Source organism: Amyelois transitella, chromosome 14 (assembly GCF_032362555.1).
Source record: "Amyelois transitella isolate CPQ chromosome 14, ilAmyTran1.1, whole genome shotgun sequence".
Taxonomy (NCBI): Eukaryota; Metazoa; Arthropoda; class Insecta; order Lepidoptera; family Pyralidae; genus Amyelois; species Amyelois transitella.
The window spans coordinates 7,132,651-7,156,605 of NC_083517.1; the positions used below are offsets into that span (position 1 = coordinate 7,132,651).

The 23,955-nt window shown below is 34.6% G+C and overlaps 1 protein-coding gene across 4 annotated transcripts in view; it reads left to right on the forward strand.

The window, feature by feature from the left end:
• The window catches only part of LOC106132368 (phosphoinositide 3-kinase adapter protein 1), a 29,078-nt gene extending 5,530 nt beyond the window's left edge, over positions 1 to 23,548 (forward strand). The window contains exons 1-15 of one of the 4 annotated variants that reach the window (XM_013331751.2): positions 2,921 to 3,053; positions 5,395 to 5,695; positions 5,997 to 6,241; positions 15,383 to 15,500; positions 15,689 to 15,915; positions 16,359 to 16,525; positions 16,973 to 17,117; positions 17,922 to 18,073; positions 19,195 to 19,327; positions 19,608 to 19,798; positions 19,911 to 20,739; positions 20,827 to 20,901; positions 20,984 to 21,081; positions 21,394 to 21,530; positions 21,765 to 23,548. In XM_013331751.2, the coding sequence (XP_013187205.1) occupies positions 3,017 to 3,053; positions 5,395 to 5,695; positions 5,997 to 6,241; positions 15,383 to 15,500; positions 15,689 to 15,915; positions 16,359 to 16,525; positions 16,973 to 17,117; positions 17,922 to 18,073; positions 19,195 to 19,327; positions 19,608 to 19,798; positions 19,911 to 20,739; positions 20,827 to 20,901; positions 20,984 to 21,081; positions 21,394 to 21,530; positions 21,765 to 21,948 (3,039 nt within the window). In that variant the 5' untranslated portion in view covers positions 2,921 to 3,016 and the 3' untranslated portion in view covers positions 21,949 to 23,548. Of the gene's footprint in view, positions 1 to 2,920; positions 3,054 to 5,204; positions 5,245 to 5,394; positions 5,696 to 5,996; positions 6,242 to 8,191; positions 8,394 to 15,382; positions 15,501 to 15,688; positions 15,916 to 16,358; positions 16,526 to 16,972; positions 17,118 to 17,921; positions 18,074 to 19,194; positions 19,328 to 19,607; positions 19,799 to 19,910; positions 20,740 to 20,826; positions 20,902 to 20,983; positions 21,082 to 21,393; positions 21,531 to 21,764 lie in introns of those variants that run through there. The other 3 variants (XM_060947960.1, XM_013331752.2, XM_013331753.2) reach the window with 3 other exon arrangements.
• Positions 23,549 to 23,955: the final 407 nt, after the last annotated feature.

Consider the following 23,955-nt stretch of genomic DNA (forward strand, 5'->3'; position numbering starts at 1 on the left):
CGTAATGTGAGTGCATGTGCATGCCATAAATTAAGAAAAATAATTTCCGTTTATTTCCCAGAAATCTTAGCTTTAACGCGTTCCGCTTTATCATTTTTTTTAAATGGTATCTCTTCTACCAAATGATATATAAATAATAATAATAATATATATATATACTAATGGTATATCTATCTTACAAATGATATATAAATAAATAAAAACATTCTAAATACATACATACGTATCTGATACTTACGACCTAAAAATATGTTCGATATGGTGTAGTCTAATGTAAGCGCAGCGACTAATGAACTTTTTTATTTAGCAAGTAAGTGTGTATGCTTATGCGAAAATAAACGCAAAGCGCGGGCATTCCTGGAATAAAGACACGGATTTTAACACCAGATCATTTTTTACATAAAAGACTAATTTGATTTTATTATACAGAGTTTAGCTCTTTTAATATTTTTTACATATTAATAATATGCGTGCACAGTACAGTCTTTGCCCATAGGTATAAAGTCCCGCCAGAAAAAGTAACAGCCAAAAAGAAATAGTAGGTATTGATATATGTTTCTTACACCGCCCTCAATTAATTAAATGCCCTGTTTATAGTTTACAACAGAACATATACTTAGTTGGTGATAGATTGATAATTATTTTCTTTTAATTAATTAACAAAACTTTTAACAATTAGAAAGAATGTTTGAAATAAAAAATCATCCCGTACTCAAGCCATCTTGCCCTTTGTTAATCTGTGCAGTACAAAAGTTAGCTTTGTTTTACAGCAGATGCAAGTAAACACCGCCCGAACAACATCTGGTATATTTTTTTACTTCCACTAACAGGGGAGCAATCTCAGTATCGGCCCATTTAAGATTTTTCGAATACAGTAGGTACAGCAGAACATGGCAAATCAAACCCTTCTTAGTTTTTCGATCAGGTTACAATTCAAGTAAAGTATTTTCTCTTTATATATAATTTTCATGCTTCAGTACTAATATGATTCACAATTTCACATTATAATTCATAATTCACAAGTTCAAAAACAGTATGTTTCAGCATTTTCTAATTGGGTATCGCTTTAAGATACTGTTCAAGATCGAAAGGCAGGGGAACCTTATATAATTCAAATCTCTTCCAACAAATCTTTTCTTCTAGCTTCTTAATAAGTACTGTTAATAAAGGGGGATACAAATAGGTACTACATCATTCTACTTGCCACGATCCCTGCGCATACTTCTTTTGCTTTATGTATATTCATAAATTTTTCATGCAAGCTATATTTAATTTAACCTAAAAATATTCCAATCATTTTCCGGTGACTAAATATCGATTGGTTTAAAAATTGACCCCGATGTTTTCGAGCGGCGGAGAGTCGAGATTGAAACTGTAATACGTTGTCATGCACCAATGCGATCCGCGTTATTTGAGTATTTTATACCCCAGAGCACAGAATGTTTGCATTTTTGATTTGTTTTTTAAGTGATCATTAAGCTTCGTGCATACATAAACCTAATCACGTCTTTTTTCGAAAGGTACTTACCTACATCTTTCCAGTTGCCTACCTACATCTGTACGCTTTATCTACAAACATCGCTTTCTTCGTGTTAGTTCGTCGGTATGCTCTTGACCTATGATTTTAGGTTTGATTTTTTCATTTTAATTTCATAAGATTGGTCAAGTATAAAATTTGTGACAAACAAAGATAATTACACTTACCAATTCAATATAAGTGAATACTTATTATTTATTTGACATACATACATCTCTAAAAGGACTAAAGACAATTAGGTTATTCCAAAAACACGAAACGGACAGCGCTGAGATTTGACAAAGTTATAATTACCTACTATACATAAAGATAATGACTTAAGTACCTATTAGTTTTTGGAAAAATTACACAGATAATAACATCAGAATTTTTTTTTAAATAATATTACTTTTACAAAATCGGTTGGTAAGAAGTACGCAAGTAATTAATCATAAGTTTCGCCCACGCAGTATATATATACCTATCATCATAAATGCTGTTTGTTACTCATGCAAAAGGAGTCCTTTTGACACAAGTATTTCAAATTAATAAGAGTTATTTTGAACACAGCTGAAAGCAATAAATTCATCGATATAATATGGTAGGTATGCAAGAAATAAATATACTCGTACTTTATGCCTTTTGGAAATGCTCTCCAAATCGATGACATTATTGAACAGAATCTAAGTAGGTAAGTTTGTTACTAGTATTAAGATGTTTATTTAATAGTATCATGATGTTCACTTGTAATAAATATAACTTTTTCCCTTATGAAGGAGACAGAAATGAATTATAAATAAGTCGACTGTAGGCGATGCGCCTTTAGAAATTTGGTTCTTAGAATAGAGCATTTGTTCATTACATTGTCTCCATATTTTTTAGCCTAAATACAAACAAATTATGACATAGATTGTATAAGTATATTGTGTGCTTAGAAAGTCATACCTAATGTCTGTGAATTTAATTATGAGAGAGAAAATTATGGAGTTAATTAAGGCATATCATCAAACCTACTAAGAAGCTGTTTGTTTTGTTAAGGAAGGACAGGTTGGTTTATTTAAAAATATAAGACTGAAGCACGTATCTGTGCAAAACTTATTCAATCACAGTTGCCGACGCAACGAGTGCACACAACTATGCATACGCCTCACGTACTCCCTGCTCTCGGGGCCAACCCCCGATAGGGTAAAACTGTACCGGCAATGAATATTAACGAGCGCAATAACATCAACAATGTAGGATTTATTTACAAACATAGCACCTAGCGTTCTGGCGAGCGGATGCAACACTCGGATATAATATAAACGGGGGCGCAGGCAGCTTTTTGACGCTTCCTGCCGCGCGTGCTCAGAAAGCTTCCTTGTAAAAGCTCCGCACGTGTGAGCTTAACTCCACCTGCGCCGGCGACGCCAAGTTCCCAGATCGAACGCAAGCGCAGACCCCGCCTCGCGTTCGACGGGATGTGTCGTGTTTAGTGTTTATGGTGATCTCCTCGCGATCATGGGACCCCAGTTCGATTACTGTCTACGTGCGACCAGTGAGTTCTATAGTGTTGTCCTTGTTCTACTCATTACATTTTAGGAGGACGCCGCCCGCCCAAACTCGTCAAACTTTTATAATTTTGTGCGGATAACTGCCGAGTTTGCAAAGTTAGAGGAATTTCCGAATAACATTATTAAAGAATTTGGTTCTCTTTGAAATATACATTTCTTATCAAAATCTTTTATCTTAGTAATTCTTTTGTTTTGATAAACAAAAAGTGTAGTTGTTTCCTCTAAATTAATGAATACCTACAGTAATGTTTTCAATGAAATTTGTACTTGTTTCGGTGATTTCTAATTTTAGCTGAAGTAAATTTATAGTATATAAATTAATAAGTAACTAAGTATGTATTACTTCTGACATTATATTTATTTAACATGGTATTATTATATAGCGAGCGACGAATTAACTGCAATTTCAAAAAATTGTGTCACTCCGGGTGTTTTGACCTGCGGATCTATTTTTAAATTAGCGTGAGCATTTCATTGAGTTAAAGATTTTTCGAGATATTAAAAATCAATTCGTTTCCAATGTTATTGAAATCGGTACAATTTGCTACTCGTATATCGGTTAAAAATGTATTTATAATGAACCTGAAATTATATTAGTACGAAGTTGTAAAAGCTCTTGTCAGTGATGATACGTAGATTCCAAGTAGGTAAACAATAAAATTACTCATTAGTCTGAAACTGAACGCGATTATTCACAAAACTCATAGAGAATCTTTTAAACTTTCCAAGAATTCAGATTGATTCATCAGACAACGGATGCTGTGTTCTAACAGATGGACGTTTATTGAGTTGAAAGATGTTACCTACATTATATTACAGATATTTCATCTGATATGAATTTTTTTTTCGTCAGATTTATTCTCAAACTTTTTTTTTTGTATATATCTCAAGAGATTTTTGCGTAATAGGTACCACACTACTGTAAAAATAATAATTCTGAGGCGTCACCTAAAAATTACTGCACTGGTTTGGAAGATTTAATTTTCAGACAATTTGTGATTTCCAGCAATGTACTCAAAACATTATTGTACCAGTTCATTCACTTCAGTGGAACAGGCTCTTTGTTAGTAGTTCCTACAAATAAGACTTCCGTTCTTATATAAAATATATTATTATCTTGTGAGTTTTACAACTTTGTAATGAAAGCTACGAGGGTACTTTAGCGTCTTATATTACTTAGCTTCTTTTGCCACCAAAAATTGGCAAAAGAAGCTAATATCAAGCTAAGTAATATAAGACGCTAAAGTACCCTCGTAGCTTACATCTATTTTTACTTAAAAATAAATCGCTGTTGCAAAATCAAAACTATTTAGAGATATTAATAATACGAGTAATCTGTCAAATACGCCACACGCGTTGCTAGTATCATTACACGATAATTTAAATCAAATACATCACCACCCGGCTATTTCGCTAATGACACTAAATAATAGAGTACGCGAGTATCACACGCATTGGTTTGAGTGTTATTGTCTGTTCCTTGTTTTTGTCCCACCACATGTTCCCAGGGTCGCTTTTATTCCCTCGTTCCCGAAAATTGTGGAATTTAATATGCTGCCCACATGCGGGCCGACAAAAAGTAGAAAGCTTAAGCTTTATGAGATTGTGCATTAATTATGGTTTGGCCAGTTTATTGAAGTTACACATTGTGATTTTGAATGTAAATACATACCTATATGCTGAGACTTTTAATTATGTTGACTGTACCTAATTAAACGTATTACACAATTGAACTACCAGTGTAATAAAAGTGTTGTATTTGATTGCATGTAAGTTAAATTTAGAGTTACCTCGGGTTTAAAAGAACCAGAAGAAGAAGAGTATATTTTACAGTAGAAACAGATGATTTGGTCTGTTTTAATATTCAAACAACGTATACTTACTTCCTTGAAACATTACGTAAGGAGTATTCAAGTACAATAATTCTTATGAGTAAAACAATTGCCGTAGTTATTCCGTAGACCGTTCCAATCTCGTAGCGGTCTAGCTAGGGCGGCTACAGGCGCAGATTACTTTCAATTCGCATTTTCCGGCTTTCAAAGTAGGTTGGTCCACTCGGCCCGCACTGGACGTAATGGAGAGCCGTTAGTTCATTCTCGTTATTGAATAATGCCATGGCACAGTCGCCCAGCGGTGGCCAGCGGACGTCGCCGCCGCACGCCGACATGATTCTTGGTAATGATCCGCATCTCGGAAACGTCTTAGTTTAAAATTTGCATGGCTATTCTGTTATCTGTTAAGAGATTAACTGTCTTTCGTTTATTGAGGATACAAAAAACTAAATTTAACATGTACAAAATACTCACAATATACGTTTTGTTCCAGATAACCCGTCATACTTCGCGTTACCAGACAAAGATGTCACTGATAGTGCGGAGTTGCAGGGCGAGTCATACTCCAGATCGGCTCCCAGTCGTGTCTGGCCGGATCCGGTCCGGACGGCCGGTCTGGGGTCGCCTCGTCGTCGCGAACCGGAGAGTCCGAGGAGGAAGGAGTTCCGAGCACTGCTGCGGTCGTTGTCGGCTAAGGAGCCAGAGCAAGCCGAGGCGTTTCTGAAAGGGGAGCCAAGGCCAGGAGACTGTGCGCCTGGTGACATGAGGCACACGTTCACTGCTCCTCGGATAAAGTAAACAGATTTATTTTTTTAACGTATTTCCCTATCTGGGTAATCTAAACCCATACACTCTTATAAGCTCTATTATATCAACATAATGCCTACACCTAGTTACATAACATCGAGTATACCACTTCTCACTATGGGCTAAAATTACGGACTTATCAGTTCACTTTTAATTGAAAAATTTTAGATAGCATGGTAGTATGAACATAAAACAATGAAATCGACCCTAGATGGTATTTTTTCTTTTGTTTTTTTTTTTATTTATTTTATTATGTAGACGCATTAAACTTAGTTCTCTTTGATGCAGGAAAGGCAAGATATGCGCAAAAGTGGTAACACCAGAAGGTACTCGCGAGCGCGAAGAGGTGTTCTATACGATACCCTTACAAGGGCGAAGGCGACACTCCGTTGGTGGATACCTAGCAACTGGCGGCAATGGAACTGGTGAAGTTACCTCTGTTCCCAGTGAAGTACCAAGAATGCCAGCACCAAGATTCACCAAAGATGACGAAACTGTAAAGAGAAGGCGGCCAAAGAACTTTACCTTTAAAGGTGAGTGTGTGTTTATTATCCTGACGTGAAATATCCCAGACAACCTAAATGAGAACGAGGCTAATTTTAATGCAAAAGTGGTTCAGGTTGGAAAATATGTGTGTTAGATTCCAAAGCATATAATACCTAGTGTTAACAATGCGTTAACTGACTATATTTTACGATCAATTATGGATGAGTTTTATATTTTGACGCATACATAATTTATTAGAAGTACATTAAACTTATTTTGAATATCTAAAAACTTCAACTCAAATCTAACTAATGTGAAAAACATGGCTTGGAACATAAGTAGGTAGCTGTACACTATTATATTCCTTGTAAGTCATTTATCATGATTGAATGAGTACATCATAGGAAACGCACTAAAATCTATTATTGGGAAACAATGAGACTTGGAAAGCACTGATAAAGGTCGTAAATAAGTCAATCGAAGCGTAGGGCAGATACGAGAGCGTTGCTCCCTAGACCCTTCAGATAATGTCCGAGATGACTTTCGTTCCAAAATACAAGATGCACATGCAAAGCGCAGCGGTAGCTTTGATTAGGCCGTATCAAGCTTGACCCTTTTTCTGGGTATCGGCAATACAGATCTGTAAATTCAACTAATTGGTATCAATCAACTTATTCGGTAAAGAGTGATGTGATAATTTGCAACATTCTAGAGAAGCTACGGAATGATTACGTAATGAATTGTCAGGATGATGAGGTTGATCAAAGTAGGTATTATAATCCATTTTTAATGTTACTTTTATTGTATTTTAATTTCATTTCACTGCTAATGAAAATATTAGGTTGGGAAGAGAATCATGCAGGATTTCAGGATTTTAAAGACAAATTATAAACCAAATTCGCCGATGTAGTCTAAAAAGTTTGTCCCTAAATTGAATCAACTATTGTTTACGTACCTATCTGAAACTTTATTGCAAAAGTTAAACTTTGATCAAGAGTAAGTGTTACTTGTCTTGCTAAGCTTACAATGGGTCTCTGTTTATCAACATTCAGGTACAAATGATCATCGATTAGATTAAAATGGACTCGAATGGTCAATCGTGTGGTGTTTAGTGTTTACATCATAAATATCAAATGTTTGGTTTTCGATAACGCCTTGGGAATATTGACACTCGGACCCAAATGTGTTTGACGAGGAACAACCATTGATCTGTATATAGCATATAGGTACTTTTACTGGATGGAACTTTTAAGATATGTACCTAAAAATAATTTTTATTCATCAGAAGAAACTCCTTATTGAGTTTACAAGAGACTGAAATATATTTTTCTTTATCATTCTGTAAACAATTTCGCATTAGATTTTTAGCTAAACGTTTGTTTAAATAGATACAATGGTTTGTCCATTTTTACAAGGAACTCAATAAATGAAATTAATTATTTTATTCGGTAAATACCTGCATTAGGTTTTCTCAGATTTACCTAGCTTAGCTAATATTTATTTGGATAAATTGTATAAATACGATGCGATAGTATTATATTTATATTCTTATGCACGTAGGTACCAAATAACTTCTCAAATTATACATTTAATATACATATGCGACACCAAAAATATGTCCATCTTAGAAATACCATACCACCTAGTGGATCCTACCTACCTACGGTCCACTTGCCGGTAAAGGTCACTTTTAACTCGTCATAAAAGTAGACATAGGTACATATATAGTTTTCCAACTACATAGTACTAAAAATGAGAAAAACTCTCTGGTTTTAATATCGCTACATTGAACTAAATTGTATGTACGTTTTGAAGTCATGTCTAGGTGATCCCATTCCTCAGAATCCCCAATTAAAATTAATGTTTGTTATGTAGGTATGTCTCTATTTGAGTGTTTAAATGTCAGTGTCAGTGCAAAGCGAGGGATGGTTTGCGACTTGCGATTATCGTCGCGACGTAGCTTTTAGTATGCGAAGCGCGTTCGCGTACGCCGCCTGACGCCAGCGCAGGCGCAATCCTCGAAGCAGACGGCGCGCGCTTTTCGAAATTCGAACTCCTTGCCACAGCACGCAGGACACTTGTGATATTTAGTGCGCTTTCTAGTGCTGTCATAAAGTTTTGTGTTATGATATCTAAACAACTTTAGTCTATTGTTACATTGTGCAACCATGGACGCCATGGATACAAAGGGTGACACGAGTAAGTACTTACCTTTTATATGAAACTTAATAAGTATCTATATAATGACGTCATTGAAATTTTTGTGCGCTGTTATTTACATTATATTTATAATTATACAATTTTTAGTTTCACTTGCGGTTTGATTTAATTTGAGTGGAAAGATTTTTAAATTTAGGAATTTTTACTTATTAAAATAAAAGCTCAGGCTGTCTGCACAGGTGAAGAAAAAAAAGAACATTTGTTACCAAAATTTAGCAATTAGGCAGATGGAGACAAATTATATTTAAAAATTTAACTAAAATATGGAGAGCAAATGTATTGTAAGAATACACAATGTGTACTTATGTCACAAAAATAATAAGTATCTACCTATAATGCAGTAAGAAAGTAATAGGTAAGTAAACCAGAAGATTTATGTTATATTTGTGAAAATTTAATTCAATTTATTACAAATTGAATTCTCAAATGAAGCACCGGCTAATGCTTGACAAATTTTAAATTGTCAAGATGTCATCTGAAGATGTATCCCGGACCGTCCAAAATCAATGTCAAAGAAACACCGTGGTCCATTACCAAGTTAAGGTTACCGTTGTCGTCGTATCTATTACGGGATTTTAATCTTTCGTTGTACACAATACGGTCTGTTATCTAACTATGGGAGGCATGTAGTGTTGAGGGCACATTAGCTATGCAGGGTGGCTCCGCCGGTTGAATAAACATAGCATAATTTACATGCATCGAAGTGGCTCCCGTAATGTACTCGCCTGTAGCATACAGATGGACAAACGCCCAGTATACTTTGTGTTCTCAGTATGTAGCTGTGGTAGATCTCATATTGTATCTTAGAATTTACATTGTCACAATTAAATGTTTATGGCGTCCGTGCTGTTTCTTATCTAGTTGTATCTTTATAATAGGTCAAATAATCGCTTTTTTACGTATTTTGCATTTGTATGGTAATATGTTTATTTGTATTCCGTTATTATTTTTTTGTTGTACTTACATCAAAATTTTGTAACAATTTGTATGGGAAACGTGTAGTGTCTTTGAAGAGAAAGTTTAAATGTAGAACTCAATCGAAACGGGGATTAATAATCAAAGCAAAAATATTCAATTACTTTTAAAATAATGTAAACTAGTTTTTTTATATAGATATTCAAAATGAGAGTGATTTAAAATTACGAAGAAGAATTCGCTAAAAAAAATTCTTTAGAGTAACATGAACGAAGCCGGGCACATTGAAGTTTGTTTCCTTACAAACCAATCAGATTAGATTCCCTTGTTTTCCTGGTTCAGAAATCCACTCAAGTCAGACCCATTAGATTAAGCACCTACATAATCAAGATACCTTAACATAAATTAACTACCGTTATCATTAACATGTTAAATACTCATGTTAACTAGGTACTTAGGGAGATACCGACCTATATCTACAAATATACACACATTACATATACTACACATTATTGTGAAAGTTTGTTTTCAGCCAATAGCATTCATGGTTTCATACATAAAGGTGAAGGCTCTACTTCCTCATCTAATTGATTTTACACGAAAATTTTGGTTCTAAGAAGAAATTAACGATGAAAAATGTGGTCACGTTACACGAAAAAGCTTTGTTTCAAAATTACTTTTAGTATAAAGTAAACACTCTATACTTATAAAACACTTGTCGATGGCCAGGAGCTTCTTAGCTCGACGTCATGTTATCAGATCTCTTTGAATAGTAAAAGAACTAATGTCAATTTCTAAAGTAATTTCTATTTCAAGAATAGAAACACAAGAACTGCTAAGACTGACATGACGTTATCATTGAGGGCTGAGTTATAACGTTGTTTATAATTTATATGATATCGCATCGAGACAAGAGGAGACAGCGTTATCGCGTGTGACCGCATTCAAGGCTCATTTCCGTCAAGCTTCCTCAACACAGAACAAAGATCGGCCACCCAGAGGTGGGCTAACTCTGTGTTCTTCTAGGAACCATAATTTCACCATCACCAAGAAAACTTTAAATCATTTATTTTGTTTGCAAAATTTTTCATATTAAAGTTGTACAATCAGCTACTGATTGATATTCACTAACCTTATTTTAACGTATATTCAAAATTTTGATCTAGTAATCTATAAAATTCTAAGGAATATGTTCAAAGTAAACCACAAACCATGTAACTAAATAGTAATAAATACCTGCAAGGAATATAGATTTGATCATTATGTATGTATGTTACCATATAAATACACTACTACTAAATTTTAATATACACACCATTAAGTTAAACTTATTTTATCTTCTTTAGTTTTCAAGCTTTCCTTTCAAATACTAATAGGATAAGGTCTGATAAGTATCCTTTATAGAGAGAGATATAATTCACAAAGACTCCTTTGATCGGAACGTTCTTTGTTATTTTGTGCTTTAACAGGATATAATAGTCCAATGTCACCGATATCAAAGTTATAGCAGCCATTGAAATTGGAGTAACATAAATTATAACGTTTTATGTGGTGTCAGAATACTATTATATATTACTACTATAACCAAAGCGAAAGTTTGTAAAGGTGTGTGTTTATAACTCCTTTACGGAAAATTTATAAGACGGATTCAATAATTCGACAATCAACAGTCGTATAAAGGGTAGATTCCGGTGTGTGAAATAGTTTTAATTAATGCAAAAGTTACTCATAAGAAGTAAATAATTATTATATGTTTATGACAGTTAAGAAGTCTAAGTCAAAAATTAATTTCCATTCAACTTTAAAAGGTTTCTTTTTAAATGAAAAAAATAAGCCAAGCTTTTAGTAATATCATTTGAAAAAAAAGAGAACCACCTCATTAAAATACATTTTTCTTTATAAAAATAGTTCCCTAACAATATTACTGTCATACTATTTGTAAAAATATTTGTGTGCAATATGCATAGCAGTACACCTCCCAATATGAAACTGCGCTTAATTTGGAACCATGAATCAACTGGACTTAGGACTTCGTTAATTAACATGCTTACTAATACAGCTCATGACCATTTGAAAACATCAAATTTAAATGTGGTATCATAGCTTATTAGCAGAATTTCACAGTTCTTGCTGAATTAATTAGAATGTATTATTATCATAAGCTTATAAACTTTGATTAATAGCGTTCAAATAAACAAAAAGTTGAATGAACGAGACTTTTTTGAATTTTTTTTAAATGCCTGTTAACATATAGCAGCAAAAGTATTCACTTTTGTAGCGAAGTTGAAGTAAAAAAAAATAATTATCAGAGAGCAATTCCATTCGCCCATGTCTTCGCGAGCTTAAAACGTAGGTATCCTCTGTTGCCGCGGGAATTTCGGGAAATTCTCTCTCAGTACACTTCTAGACTACAAAAGTGCATGCCGAATTTCAAATGCCTAGAACCAGCTGTTTGGGTTAAGGCATTGATATGTCCATAAATTACTCAGTCTCTCCTTTTATTCCTATCTAAAAATTCAAAAATTCATGTTATATTCTTGACGTTTTAATTGCATAATTTTTCATGTAATAACTGCTTAATTCATTGCGAACATTATTTCCAATGTATGGTTACAACGCGAACGGAAACTAACTTTTAACAAAGTGATCCCAACACACCGCCCGCGAATGCCCTAAATTTGTATGATGACCAATTAATGCCCTTACTTTAATTGCCTGTTTGTGTGTTTCCTTAATTACTGAATCAACATTTTCAATGACATCAACACGTTAATGATATTTTCGTTTTTTAATCGTCATAACTAAGTAATTATATTCCGTAACACAAAACATATTTCTTTGTAAATAAAAAAACAAAAATGATATATAGGGAATATAATAAAAACGCGAAAATCTTTCTGTCAGTTTCGCTTTCTAGACGAAATCGCTGAAACCGCGCGGGCTATTCTAGAACATTCCACGGGAATGGAAAAACTAATTATTTATATAGGTATGTTTATCATTAATTGTTTTGTAATTAAAGAATTTGCTACGATGATAGCTACAAACATTTTATTGGTAGTCCCACAATATTTTCGTAGCGATCTGCGTAGCTATTGCTACGAACATTATTGTGCACAGTAAAAAATAGCTAAAACTAAACTAAATCATTATAATGAATTAGGTATACCTACGTCGTTTTAAACCATTCACGAAAAAAGGGTATTTTAATTCTCCCAGGGATGTAGTGATATGGTATGCATATCTATTTCTGTATAAAATATATACTCTAACTACAGTTAACGGAGACATATGGATAAGGTTGCTTCCACCACCCTTCGTTATACGGAACCCTAGACCTTTATATTTTTAGAACTTATTTTCATAATATGATAAACATTCGTATGATCATAGTATTAATATTACTTATTTTATGTTTACGCCTTATGTGTTGATAATTTTACCCAAATATATTTAATTGGTACTTATTTCAATATACCTAAGTACATAATACGAAAAAGCCCGCACGGTTAAATCTAAAAAAAAAAACAAAAACCAGCCAGTAGTTTCAGACAATTGGAAGAAAAAAAAAATTAAGCAGGAAACAGATCAAAAAGCCACCTGTGACACAGTAGCGGTTGCTGGAAACTGCACATTCGTTTGGCACATCAAAGCTGGCGGTCATTGAACTGAAAACTAACACGATGTGGGTACCGCGTCCCGAATGTTTCCAGCTTGGTACCTCCCTGATCCATATATCTTTGCGTAACTCTTTTTGGTATTTATAAATGATGATATGTTTGCCTTATTTGGCAATTTGTTTAATAAGCGTAGTCTGTGCTATATTCCTTATCCATACAAGAAGCTTTGCGAAACATTTTTGGTAGATACATATGTATATATTACAGATATTATTATCTTTTCCTTATTTTGAAAACTTATATTAAAAAAATCGGGTGTCGCTTCATAATTAAGTATAAACGAATGAGTTACTTAAGCAGTAAAAAATTGGCGTGGCGGGCTATTTACCTCCCACAATAATATCTTACGAACGACACTCATTTAAAATAGTAGTGTTAAATAGGCATGTTTTTTTTTAAATTATTAAAAGATAATAGTAATTGAAAACATAAACAGACGCTACATGAGATTTTGGTAAGCATGTATAAACAAGGAAATTTTATATGTCTTTAATCGTGAATGAAGTACATTCACGTATTCGTAGGAATTGCAATACTTAATATAATTGTTTTTCCTATATAATTGCTCTTTTGAACATACTACAAATAAACAAAGTCTAAGCAAAGAAATTCAATTGTGAATTGAGTAAAGTTGCGTTTTACATGTGAATTGCTAGAATGCTATCTTTGCTACTAAACTTATACTTCATTTGTTTTTTTTTAACATACCGCAAGCAATTTAGCACGAAATACGGTCGCATAAGCTCAACTGCATCTAATCGGCCATCTTTATTCCTGGCGTCGCTGATAGACGTTTGTCTATTTAGGAAACGGATATTACATTTAGTCGGGTCTTCATTTGGCGGCAGAGGTGGGCGAGTATAAATCCGTACGCATTTCCGGCGCGCGCGTTGCATAGCTTATTCTGTAAGCAAGCCATGCCCATGCGCCGCTGGATGCAATAAAAATTTTAACAGGCAACGTTTCATTCATAGCTAAAGAATATGTGTTTTTAGGACGTAGGTAACTCTTAAAAGGGTTTACGAGTACTTACTTTCATTTGAATATATTAACATGACTGTTTCAAGTGCTCGCTTTTAACTGTATCTAATTTTAACAGCACTCATTAATCAAAGAAGCTAACTTATTGACTTCGAGTGCCCAGTAGGGCATGGAATTGCAATTGCAGAGCAAAAAGAGAACAAGAGTTCGTTTGTAATCGAAAGTAGGCTTACTATCCAATTTTAGTTTGAAATGTTTGTAAGATCAAAAGGTTCTTTGTTTCTCGTTTTCACTGTTAATTTATAAACTCGTATCGACCTTAAAGTGCTTTTGTCCATTTCTTTAGGTCTTGCAATAAAGGTTAACAATTTTGATAATTACATACGTCTCTCTATTGAAATATTTATTCAAATTCTAATTCATATAGTTTATAATTTAATCGTTATTATATATGAAATAATTCCTACATGACAAGACAAAACAATGTAAAATAATGCCTTGTATGAATTGCTTCTGCTATAATTTTTTTAAATGATTTCAAGATTGTTTATTTACCTTTAATTCAGAACCTAAAGGAAAAAAATCTATTCTGAGTCTGTTTTACGTCGGAAACAAAATTTGTACCTAAGTAAGAATTAATAGACTGTAGGAATAACGGAGAGGGGAAATGGTTATTTTAAAAATATCAGAGTAAGTTTATGACATGTGTTGGGCTTTTATGATGCGTGCGTCTGTGAACTTCGATCCGTGCAGGCAATGACCTTCTCTGATATCAAGTGAACGACATCCTTCATGCCTTGATTATCCCTGACAGAATATCCTTCATTTCTTCCCTTTGCAGGAATCATGTTTCGTGGCTTAATATATTTGACACGTAATCGAAAACGATTTACATTATGCGATGTTTAACATTTTAAAACTTTGCGTGTGGTGTACATCACTTAATGATAGAGCAACTCCATCTCTTTCCCGTGTGTGTCGTAAGAGGCGTCTAAGGCAAATCTTTTTCGGCAAGCATGTGGTAAGCAGGGATGGGTTCCATCTAGGACCGAAAATATTTGCGCTTGTTGTAGTATATAAAAGCGTATAGTATATAAATAAAAAAAAATAAAAAATAAATACGGGACAAATTACACAGATTGAGTTAGCCTCGCAGTAAGTTCAAGACTTGTGTTACGAGATACTAACTCAACGATGCTATATTTTATAATAAATACTTATACATATAGATAAACATCCAAGACCCAGGACAATCAGAAAAAGTTCTTTTCCCATCATGCCCTGGCCGGGATTCGAACCCGGGACCTCCGATGTCACAGACAAACGTACTACCGCTGGAGGCCAAAGTTTTTTGTAGAAATAACATAATGAGCAAGAATACCTTTGTTACAGAAATGGAAGACATAGCGATACTATGGAGCTCGGGGTCTCCTGAGAGTGCGCTTTGGTCCGACTACCTCGTAGCCAGCTTCGACAAGATCATGTCTCAAAGGGCAAGACATCATTACAGGTACAATTTTATTATTGGCTATCCTTTTACATACATAATATATAATCACGTCTATATCCCTTGCGGGGTAGTAATCCAGTGTCGACATCTTTCTATGCTCTTAGGTACAGTTAAGACTAAACATAACTTTTATGACTGGCGTAAAAAGTACGCTTCGTGACGTTATGTCATTTTTAATGTTGTTTCAGAGTAACACCAGTAACTGCAGAAGAACTGCTATCATCTGATGCCAACGATAAATTGGACAAACTGACGAAAGCACAGCTACAAATCATCATAATGTGTCCGATCCTGGCGACCAAAATGGCCGACCTCAAACGGGACACCAACTGCGAAAACCTCTTTAAACCTGATAAAATATTAGTAATGCTTTTGGGAGTCGAGAGAAATCAAATAGTTACGAATAATTGCGAAGGTAAGAATAACCGTTAATGTTTGTATTGGTTTCAGCAAGGGAAAATATTTGTACACGTTCTCACGGGGTTTCGTCAGCGATTACATTTGTATGTAGGTATGTTTGGATTATTTAGGCATCAGATATTTATTTAATAATAAATACTATTTATACATGATAAAGTATAGAGTATATAGTTAGGTAGCTATCACCCTCCTCGTATTTTTCTTATTTTCCTCGCTCATATCTTGTGAAAATTATTATACTGTGACCAAGGATGCAACCAGGATCTATATCAACTACTATATTTCATCATAATCGCGTTGTAATAATGTAATGAGTATAGTACCTAATATATATTTTAAAAAAAATCTGTGGAACACACTTCAAATACACTTCCGTGGAGGTTATAACCGAGAACACGCAGAGATGACAGAGAGATATATATTAAAAAATCTTTGCAGATTATCCGACAATAGACCAATGGCAAATGATGATGGTGCGAGAGAAGGACACTTCATTCGTGGACACTTTCCTCACAGCTGCCGTGGGGATCCTCAGGACGAAGGACTGCAAAGACACGGCCACAGATAGGACCAGCTTCTCCATTGTACCGAAGAAGGTCAAAATTGTAAGTTGGATAAGTGAAAATGTGTTCTTGGATACTATTCGCATTTTAACGTTTCTTTTTTTTAATTATTTAGCAAGAATATCATCCATCCGTGAAGGTTTCATGAATTTGGTGCATACATATAACATATTACTTTTTGAATCGTAATATTTGTGAAACGGCAATTTTTAGAACATAAAATAGTGTTAAGTACTTTTAAAACAGATAATCATATTACATTTCCAAAATTTTTACTTAAGACTCCAATGAAATTTTTTTCACCAACAGACCGGAATTATGACGAATTTTTAAAAGTTGTTTTTAATTATTTGACTCACTTTCAGCAAAATTGCTATTTATGTTCACTTTTTGTTCAAACATTACAAAGTTCGGACACAATATGTCCTTGTTAATATAGGTCAAGTCATTAACACAAAGAATGCTTTAGGCCTAATTATCTTTGTCCAGGGTCAAAGCCGGGTGATCGCACTTCTAAACGACCCCATTAGAGAGGAAGACAGCATTAAGATAATGGTTGACAAGAAAGGAGAGGTCATCAATATACCTTCTTTCAAAAAAAGGAATCCGTATACGTTGCAGTTTGATATACCAGGTATGTTGTACTTATCTAGGTACTAGTACTACTACCTACAAGTAAAATTTAAAATTTTGTTAACAAAATTATATGTTATATTCTCAGAAGTACTTACTTAAGTAAATAAGGTTTTTATTATTGATATAAATCCTAATTACGTCTAGTAAGTGCCGAGTGGTTCCCGGCACCGTGCCGTGTGGTTTCCGGCACCAATACAAAAAAGAATAGGACCACTCCATCTCTTTCCCATGGATGTCGTAAAAGGCGACTAAGGGATAGGCTTAAAAACTTGGGATTCTTTTTTAGGCGTTGGGTTAGCAACCTGTCACTATTTGAATCTCAATTCTATCATTAAGCCAAATAGCAGAACGTGGCCATTCAGTCTTTTCAAGACTGTTGGCTCTGTCTACCCCGCAAGGGATATAGACGTGACCATATGTATGTACGTCTAGTACTATTATATTCTGCGATACAAATACTTACATACGTATAAAAAAGTGAATATATCATTATACCCGAATTTCAGATTGAAATATTTCTTTCGAACATATTTTAACTTTATTGCCGTGTGGTTCCTGCCACTTGAAAATATACTACCTACTTCAAATTTCCATGAATTTTGTAAGATGCACCTTCACCTAGTACAGTAATCTTAGCTGGGTAAAGTTCCCCTGTTCAACCTCACGGACATAAAGTGGAAGTCGCTCCGTGTAATTACTTAACTTTGTAGTTCGATGTTATTCTTCTGGAACGTGATCATGGCTTAACGAGAACTTAACAGGGAAACTATGATCTTTATTAAGAAATATGTTATTTCCGCAGAATCCTGCCTAGACGTGTCAATGTTGGTGTGGGTCCGGGTGAGCAAGAACGGTCAGTCTCTCGGCCGCAGACAGATCAAATGCGAGAGCAGACTTAGAGAGTTAGACCAGCTGCTACGCGCATCTGACCATCCTCTCGAGTTCATGTGTCAGGTGGGTAAAAAATAGCTTAGCCGTTTGAAACATTTTGTACTGTTTTACGTAAAAAAAATCTTACAAATCAATTAGGTAGCTATAGGACAAATAGTTATTATTCTACGAAACAAAAAGTAGACTCGTCTGAAATTTACAAAAAAATACATCGTATACCAATATATTATCTAGAAGAAAACTAAGTAAGTAAACTTAAATTCAAGCAAAAGCTAGCGATTGACAAAGCGGTAATATTGATTTGGATACGTAACAGGACTTTCAGAACGACCTCTAGACTTGTAAGATATTCATGAAGGTTATTCAGGCGTCTTTAACTCTATGATTTACTAATAAACATAAATTTATGTTTTATTAGAAAAAATACTTTCAAAATTCAACATACATATATACGCACGGAATATAATCACGTCTATATCCCTTGCGTACACAGAGTCGACAGTCTTGAAAAGACTGATAGGCCACATTCAGCTATTTGGCTTTATGTTATAGAATTGAGATTCAAGTAGTGACAGGTTGCTATCCTATCGCGTAAAAGAAGAATCCTAAGTTTATAAGCTTAAACCTATATGTATTACCATACTTTTTATAACGAAAAAATACCTGCGTATAAAAAAGTAACTCTTTCGTATTGGATGTATATTTTACCCCATATAATGCTAGAGTGAAACATAATAGTTTCATGCAAATGACATTAATTCATTGAACCGTGAAATTATCGTTCCATCATGTAATAAAGATATATGCACACAACCCTGTGACACGACTGTGGGCCGCATTGAGCGTAAAATGTTAGCCGTAAAATGATTTTTCTTTCGCATGAATGAAAAATGAGAATTTTATTCTATAATATCAAATGTCCTAGCAGCCTCCAGGCTTGACCTTTGTAACTGACCTTTCGTTCTTATTTGATGCAAGGGATGCAATATTTTTATTCAGCCGTGCCGTGTTCATATTTCTCTTTGACCTTCTTCTGATATCATATCTTAATTTTCTTTTGTTTTCTATAACTTTTGTTGTGTACACAAGTGGATTAATTAAAGTGGCTAGATTACTCCTTATTAAGGCCTTATGGCAAACTTTTAAAAATGAAATAAATATAAATATAATTTTTTACATCGCAGACGCTTGGTTTCAAGACTACCAGTAAAGAGCAGCTAGACAGTTGGATGTTGACAGCGTTTCAAAAGAACATACCTCCGCACTTCAACCTGCTGGCTTCTAATGAACAGTTTAATCCTAAGGCTGACGTGTCCAGTAAGTACCAAAATATTTATCTAAAGCCGCCCAAGTGTAGGTAACAAAAGTAATAAGTAAAAAAATTATATTACAATAAAGAAAAATTTTCAGGTAAAATAACAAAAACAAGCCCTCAAAGCAATTGCCACGATGGTAGTTAATTATGCTGTTAAAAGCCTGTGTATAATATTTACTTGAAAGTTTAAAATAAAAATTATAAACAGGGTTAGTTCCTCAGAATTTTGTGGTTCGTATAATTTATATAGTTACTAAAATCGATCGCAAATGTTATGGACAGGTGGTGAAGAGTACCCTACACTTCTTCACTGGGCGGCTCGGTTTGGCCTGGAGCGTGTGTGCTGGCAACTACTGGAGTGTCCCGGAGGAGGCGCTGCGGTAGCGCTTCGAAACGTGAGGCATCGGACCCCGGCAGACCTCGCCAGGGACCACAAACACTTCCGATTGGCTGATATGCTAGCCGATCATCTGGTAAGAAATCCAGGCTTCTCATTTTTAAATTGTGCTGTCAAGTGAAATCAAGTTAAACAAAAATAAATTCAAGTTGACTTCTGCATACTATAATTTTGTATCTTTGTTCCAGAAAATCAATGAATTCTCTAACATGTATTATTATTTAAAAAATATGTCGGATGATAAGGAGGAAAGTCAGGAAAGCGTTAAAGAACTTCGCATTGTAGAATCGGGAGATACAGTCGATTCTCCCGTTCAAGAAAATGTCGAGAAGCCCGAAACATCGACAGATCCTTTCAGTGAAGCTTGTACACAAAATCTAGAAGAAACCACAGAGACGCCTGTAGATGAAAAGAAACAACGACCAACATTAAAGTTACCAGTAGCCAAGGAACAGTTTTACCAAAATGAGTTTCCATTAATTGATGACACCGTAGGAAGAATCCAACAAGCTATAGAACATGATTATTTAGTTCAGCCATCGAACATTAAAGTTGAAAGTCCCAAGTTCAGACCGAACAATTTGTATGCCAATAGTTCTCGACTGATGCCCCAGCAAACGGACATATGTTTATACTCGCCCACCGAAGAATCAAAGACTTTCATAATTGATACCCCAACTAGTGATATAAGCCAAATAAATTTAAATACCAAAGAATCACGTTGCAGTGGCAGCGTCAAAAGCGGGAAAGAGAGTTGTCCATTAACGGGGCAGGAGGAGTTAGCAGAAATTATAAATGATTTTAAAAATAACGTATTCACTATATCAGAAGTGGAGAAATTGGTGATGGAGTGGAGAAATAGGAACGAAACGCAACAATCGATGAAAGAGAAACAGGAGCAATTGAACAAAATGAGGGAGGAGTACGACAAGATTCAACAAAAAATAAAAGACAACATGAAACGACCTACACCCTTTGAAAGGGTGAAGAAGATGTTTTCAAAGAGCAAAAGCAAACGTAAGTAGTTAAATTTAATTAGCCATTAAATTTAATAAAAAATCATACATTAAGAAAATATTTTGATGACCACTTATTTTCTTTTAGATCATCACGAAAACAATAATGGTACGATTGAGAAGCGAAATGGAAGTACGAGACCAAATAGCAGTTTAAGCGAAAGTAAGTTTCTATAAAGACATCAAAACCCTTAAACCTTAACGTTAAGGAAGTTATCAGACTAACAAAAATGTTGTTTGTACAGGTTCTTCATCGTCTGGCCGTCTTAGCACTGTGAGCGGTGGCAGTGTGGCGGAGACTAACAGCGTACAATCAGAGGTCGACGACAAAGCTAGGTCTATTGTAAGTGCTATTTGCTTTTCATTGTAAACTCTTCTGTTTTAAAATTAATAAATTATTGGTTACATACTGAATTGTAGTATATTAACTAGATAAGCCACAGCCGAAATCTTTGAGCGTACCAAGGATTTCTTAAAAACATTTTAACGACGCGTTAAAAATAAAACCTGATTTATCGAGAAGAGAAGTGAGACCGCACAGAGCGAAGCTACAGAAAAGAACGAAGGTGTGGTTTCGTCTCACGGAAATTAAGCCAATCAGACGATATTGTTCAAACTATGGACGGAGAGCCTAAAACTTTCGAATTTTTTCTAGATATCGTCGAGCACCCTGACGATGCACTCGTGTGACAGTGAAAATCCCCTGGACGACTATCTGATCCCGCCTCCACCGCGCCCCGTCAACGGGTGTCCCCAGTTCACCACATTTGGACACCCCAAACACGACAACAGGTATTATTAAAATGTGTTCATGTAAAATTAAGGAACATTCTAGAATAGGTGTTCTATTTGCATTGGATTGGTGACTTCTGGTGTCAGGTCAGCCAACCAGCATGAATTTAATTCTCAACTTGGTTAAGGTTGAAAGTTGAATTTTACCGAAATCTGACTACAAACAACTCATGAACCTTTTGAAAAGTTAGTAGATTTAGTGACAGCTACTGTAATTAATGGTTTTTCATACAGGAGCACCCACATGGCGACGATAGTAGAACGTGAGACGTCAGCGTCGCGCGAGCGCCTCGACTGCGAGGATGCGCACGCGCACGCGGCCACGCACCTGCGCATGAACTTCCCGAGGGAACGCCCGCGCTGTGATGATCGAGATGGGGCGCATATGTACATGAATATATCGGCTACACACACATAACATCAGCAAAAATAACGACAGAACACATATAACAACAATAAATGGACCTGCATTTGTAACATAGATATGTTTATTAACATAAACTAGAAAGCACACAGTTTGCCGTGGCCATGGTACATGGGCGCATATACAAATGAACATAGGTTTTATCAAATAATAGAAATGCATTTGTAACATTATGTCATAATGTAAAAAGATCGGATGCGTATATGTCAAAACAAATTATTTATCTGGCAAAACAACAAAAATAATCCCAGTTTACAAGATAAATTATACGGATACTCTTAACTGGGAATACGGAATATTTTCTTTCGATGAACGTTCGGATTTTTGATACCATTAGGTACTTTCCATTGCAGTTTAAATATGCATCATCCAAATAATCTTATTTTTTATCATGACATATCTTTAGAGTCTATTTTATTTGGTGATTGATGTCTACTCAATTATCTGCAAACACATTTATTGACGCATGCTTTTCGGCGAAATGAATAACAATATTAGAAACAGTTACAAACAAATAAAGTTGAGACCATATGTTGTAGTGGTAACTCAAGATTAAATAAGAAATTTTAGTAGATTAAAGCTCAATAAAAATTGAAGAATAATACTTTAAACCCCCAAAAAGAAAAACTAAACCTATAGATTCCGATTTATTTATTGCAAACCTAGTGACGAGAAAATATGGTCCTATGTTTGTGCCCTCGTGCTTCAACACGACATACCAAAATTCACATCCTATAAGTAATCTCTGAATTCTGTGGATGAGAGTATGCAAATATATTGTTACCTGGTAAACTGTGAACGACGCACCTAGCGTAATGCGCAGATGCAAGAAAATCAATATCCGTAAGGTTGAGCCTAGAAGATCAATACAATACACTAGAGCTAACTTTAATTAAGATTAAACTATAGAGAGTTAGCAGATTTTCGAGAATTAACTATATGGTATAGAAAATAACTTCGATATAAAATTAACGTTTAAGCAGATAAGTTTTATATTGTTGAATCACAATTCGCACCAAAATAAGACGATTGATAATTGAAATACCTTCCAACTGTACTGGACTACGGTTCCGGGCTCCTTCGCAAAGAGGATGCAATCGGGACTTTAGCAGTAGGTATAGTATAAACATCGTTAAAGAAATTAGGTAATGAGTAGCCCTAATGTATTGTATTCCTTTCAAATGTACGAATCAACAGGAAAGTATTATACGACGTTAAACGTCGTACAATAAACACGTTCAGCACAAAACTAGAGTGGCAAACTATATTGTAAGCAATATATGATTTCTGGAAGTGAAAGTAGTGCATGTAGCCTAGATACTCTGTTTTTCATATCTCTTATGAACAGAACAATTTTTAGAATCAATATACATCTGAAGACTGAATGATAACAACTTTTGTACATTTTGTAAATAGTTATAGATATTCTTTTTCTATTTATTAAAACTTGAAAATTTTACCAAATAAGCATGTATACTCAATAGTACAAAGTATACTCGTATAGATTTAGACATTTATTACTTAAGAAGCATGCAGGAATTGTTAAGGAAATAAAATGTTTCGTATTTTTGTATTAATGTATTCCAAAATCGCATTTACGTATAACATACTTGAAAATACATTTAAGTTCGTAAATATTGACGTTTTTCATTTGGCATCTGCACCTTTTTACATCCCGTCACAGATTAACCATCATTTAAAAAGTTAAGGCAAGCCTTTCCACAAAATCAATGCTTTTAATGATACATTGTATTATAGTTGCATAATCTTTATGTAAGTATACCTGAAGTCTGATCTAATTATATTTCCGGCTGCATTGTTAACGATAACGCTTTTGATCAGCTCGGGATCCGCTCAGTACTTAAACAAGATTTGTTAGGGCGACTATCACCAGAATTTAGAGGAAAGGCTTGCACTTGTACGTACGTAAATAATAATAATAGACACCGAAAAAATGTCCCTTACGATAGAAAATACAAGTAAAACATAAATAGTTAATAC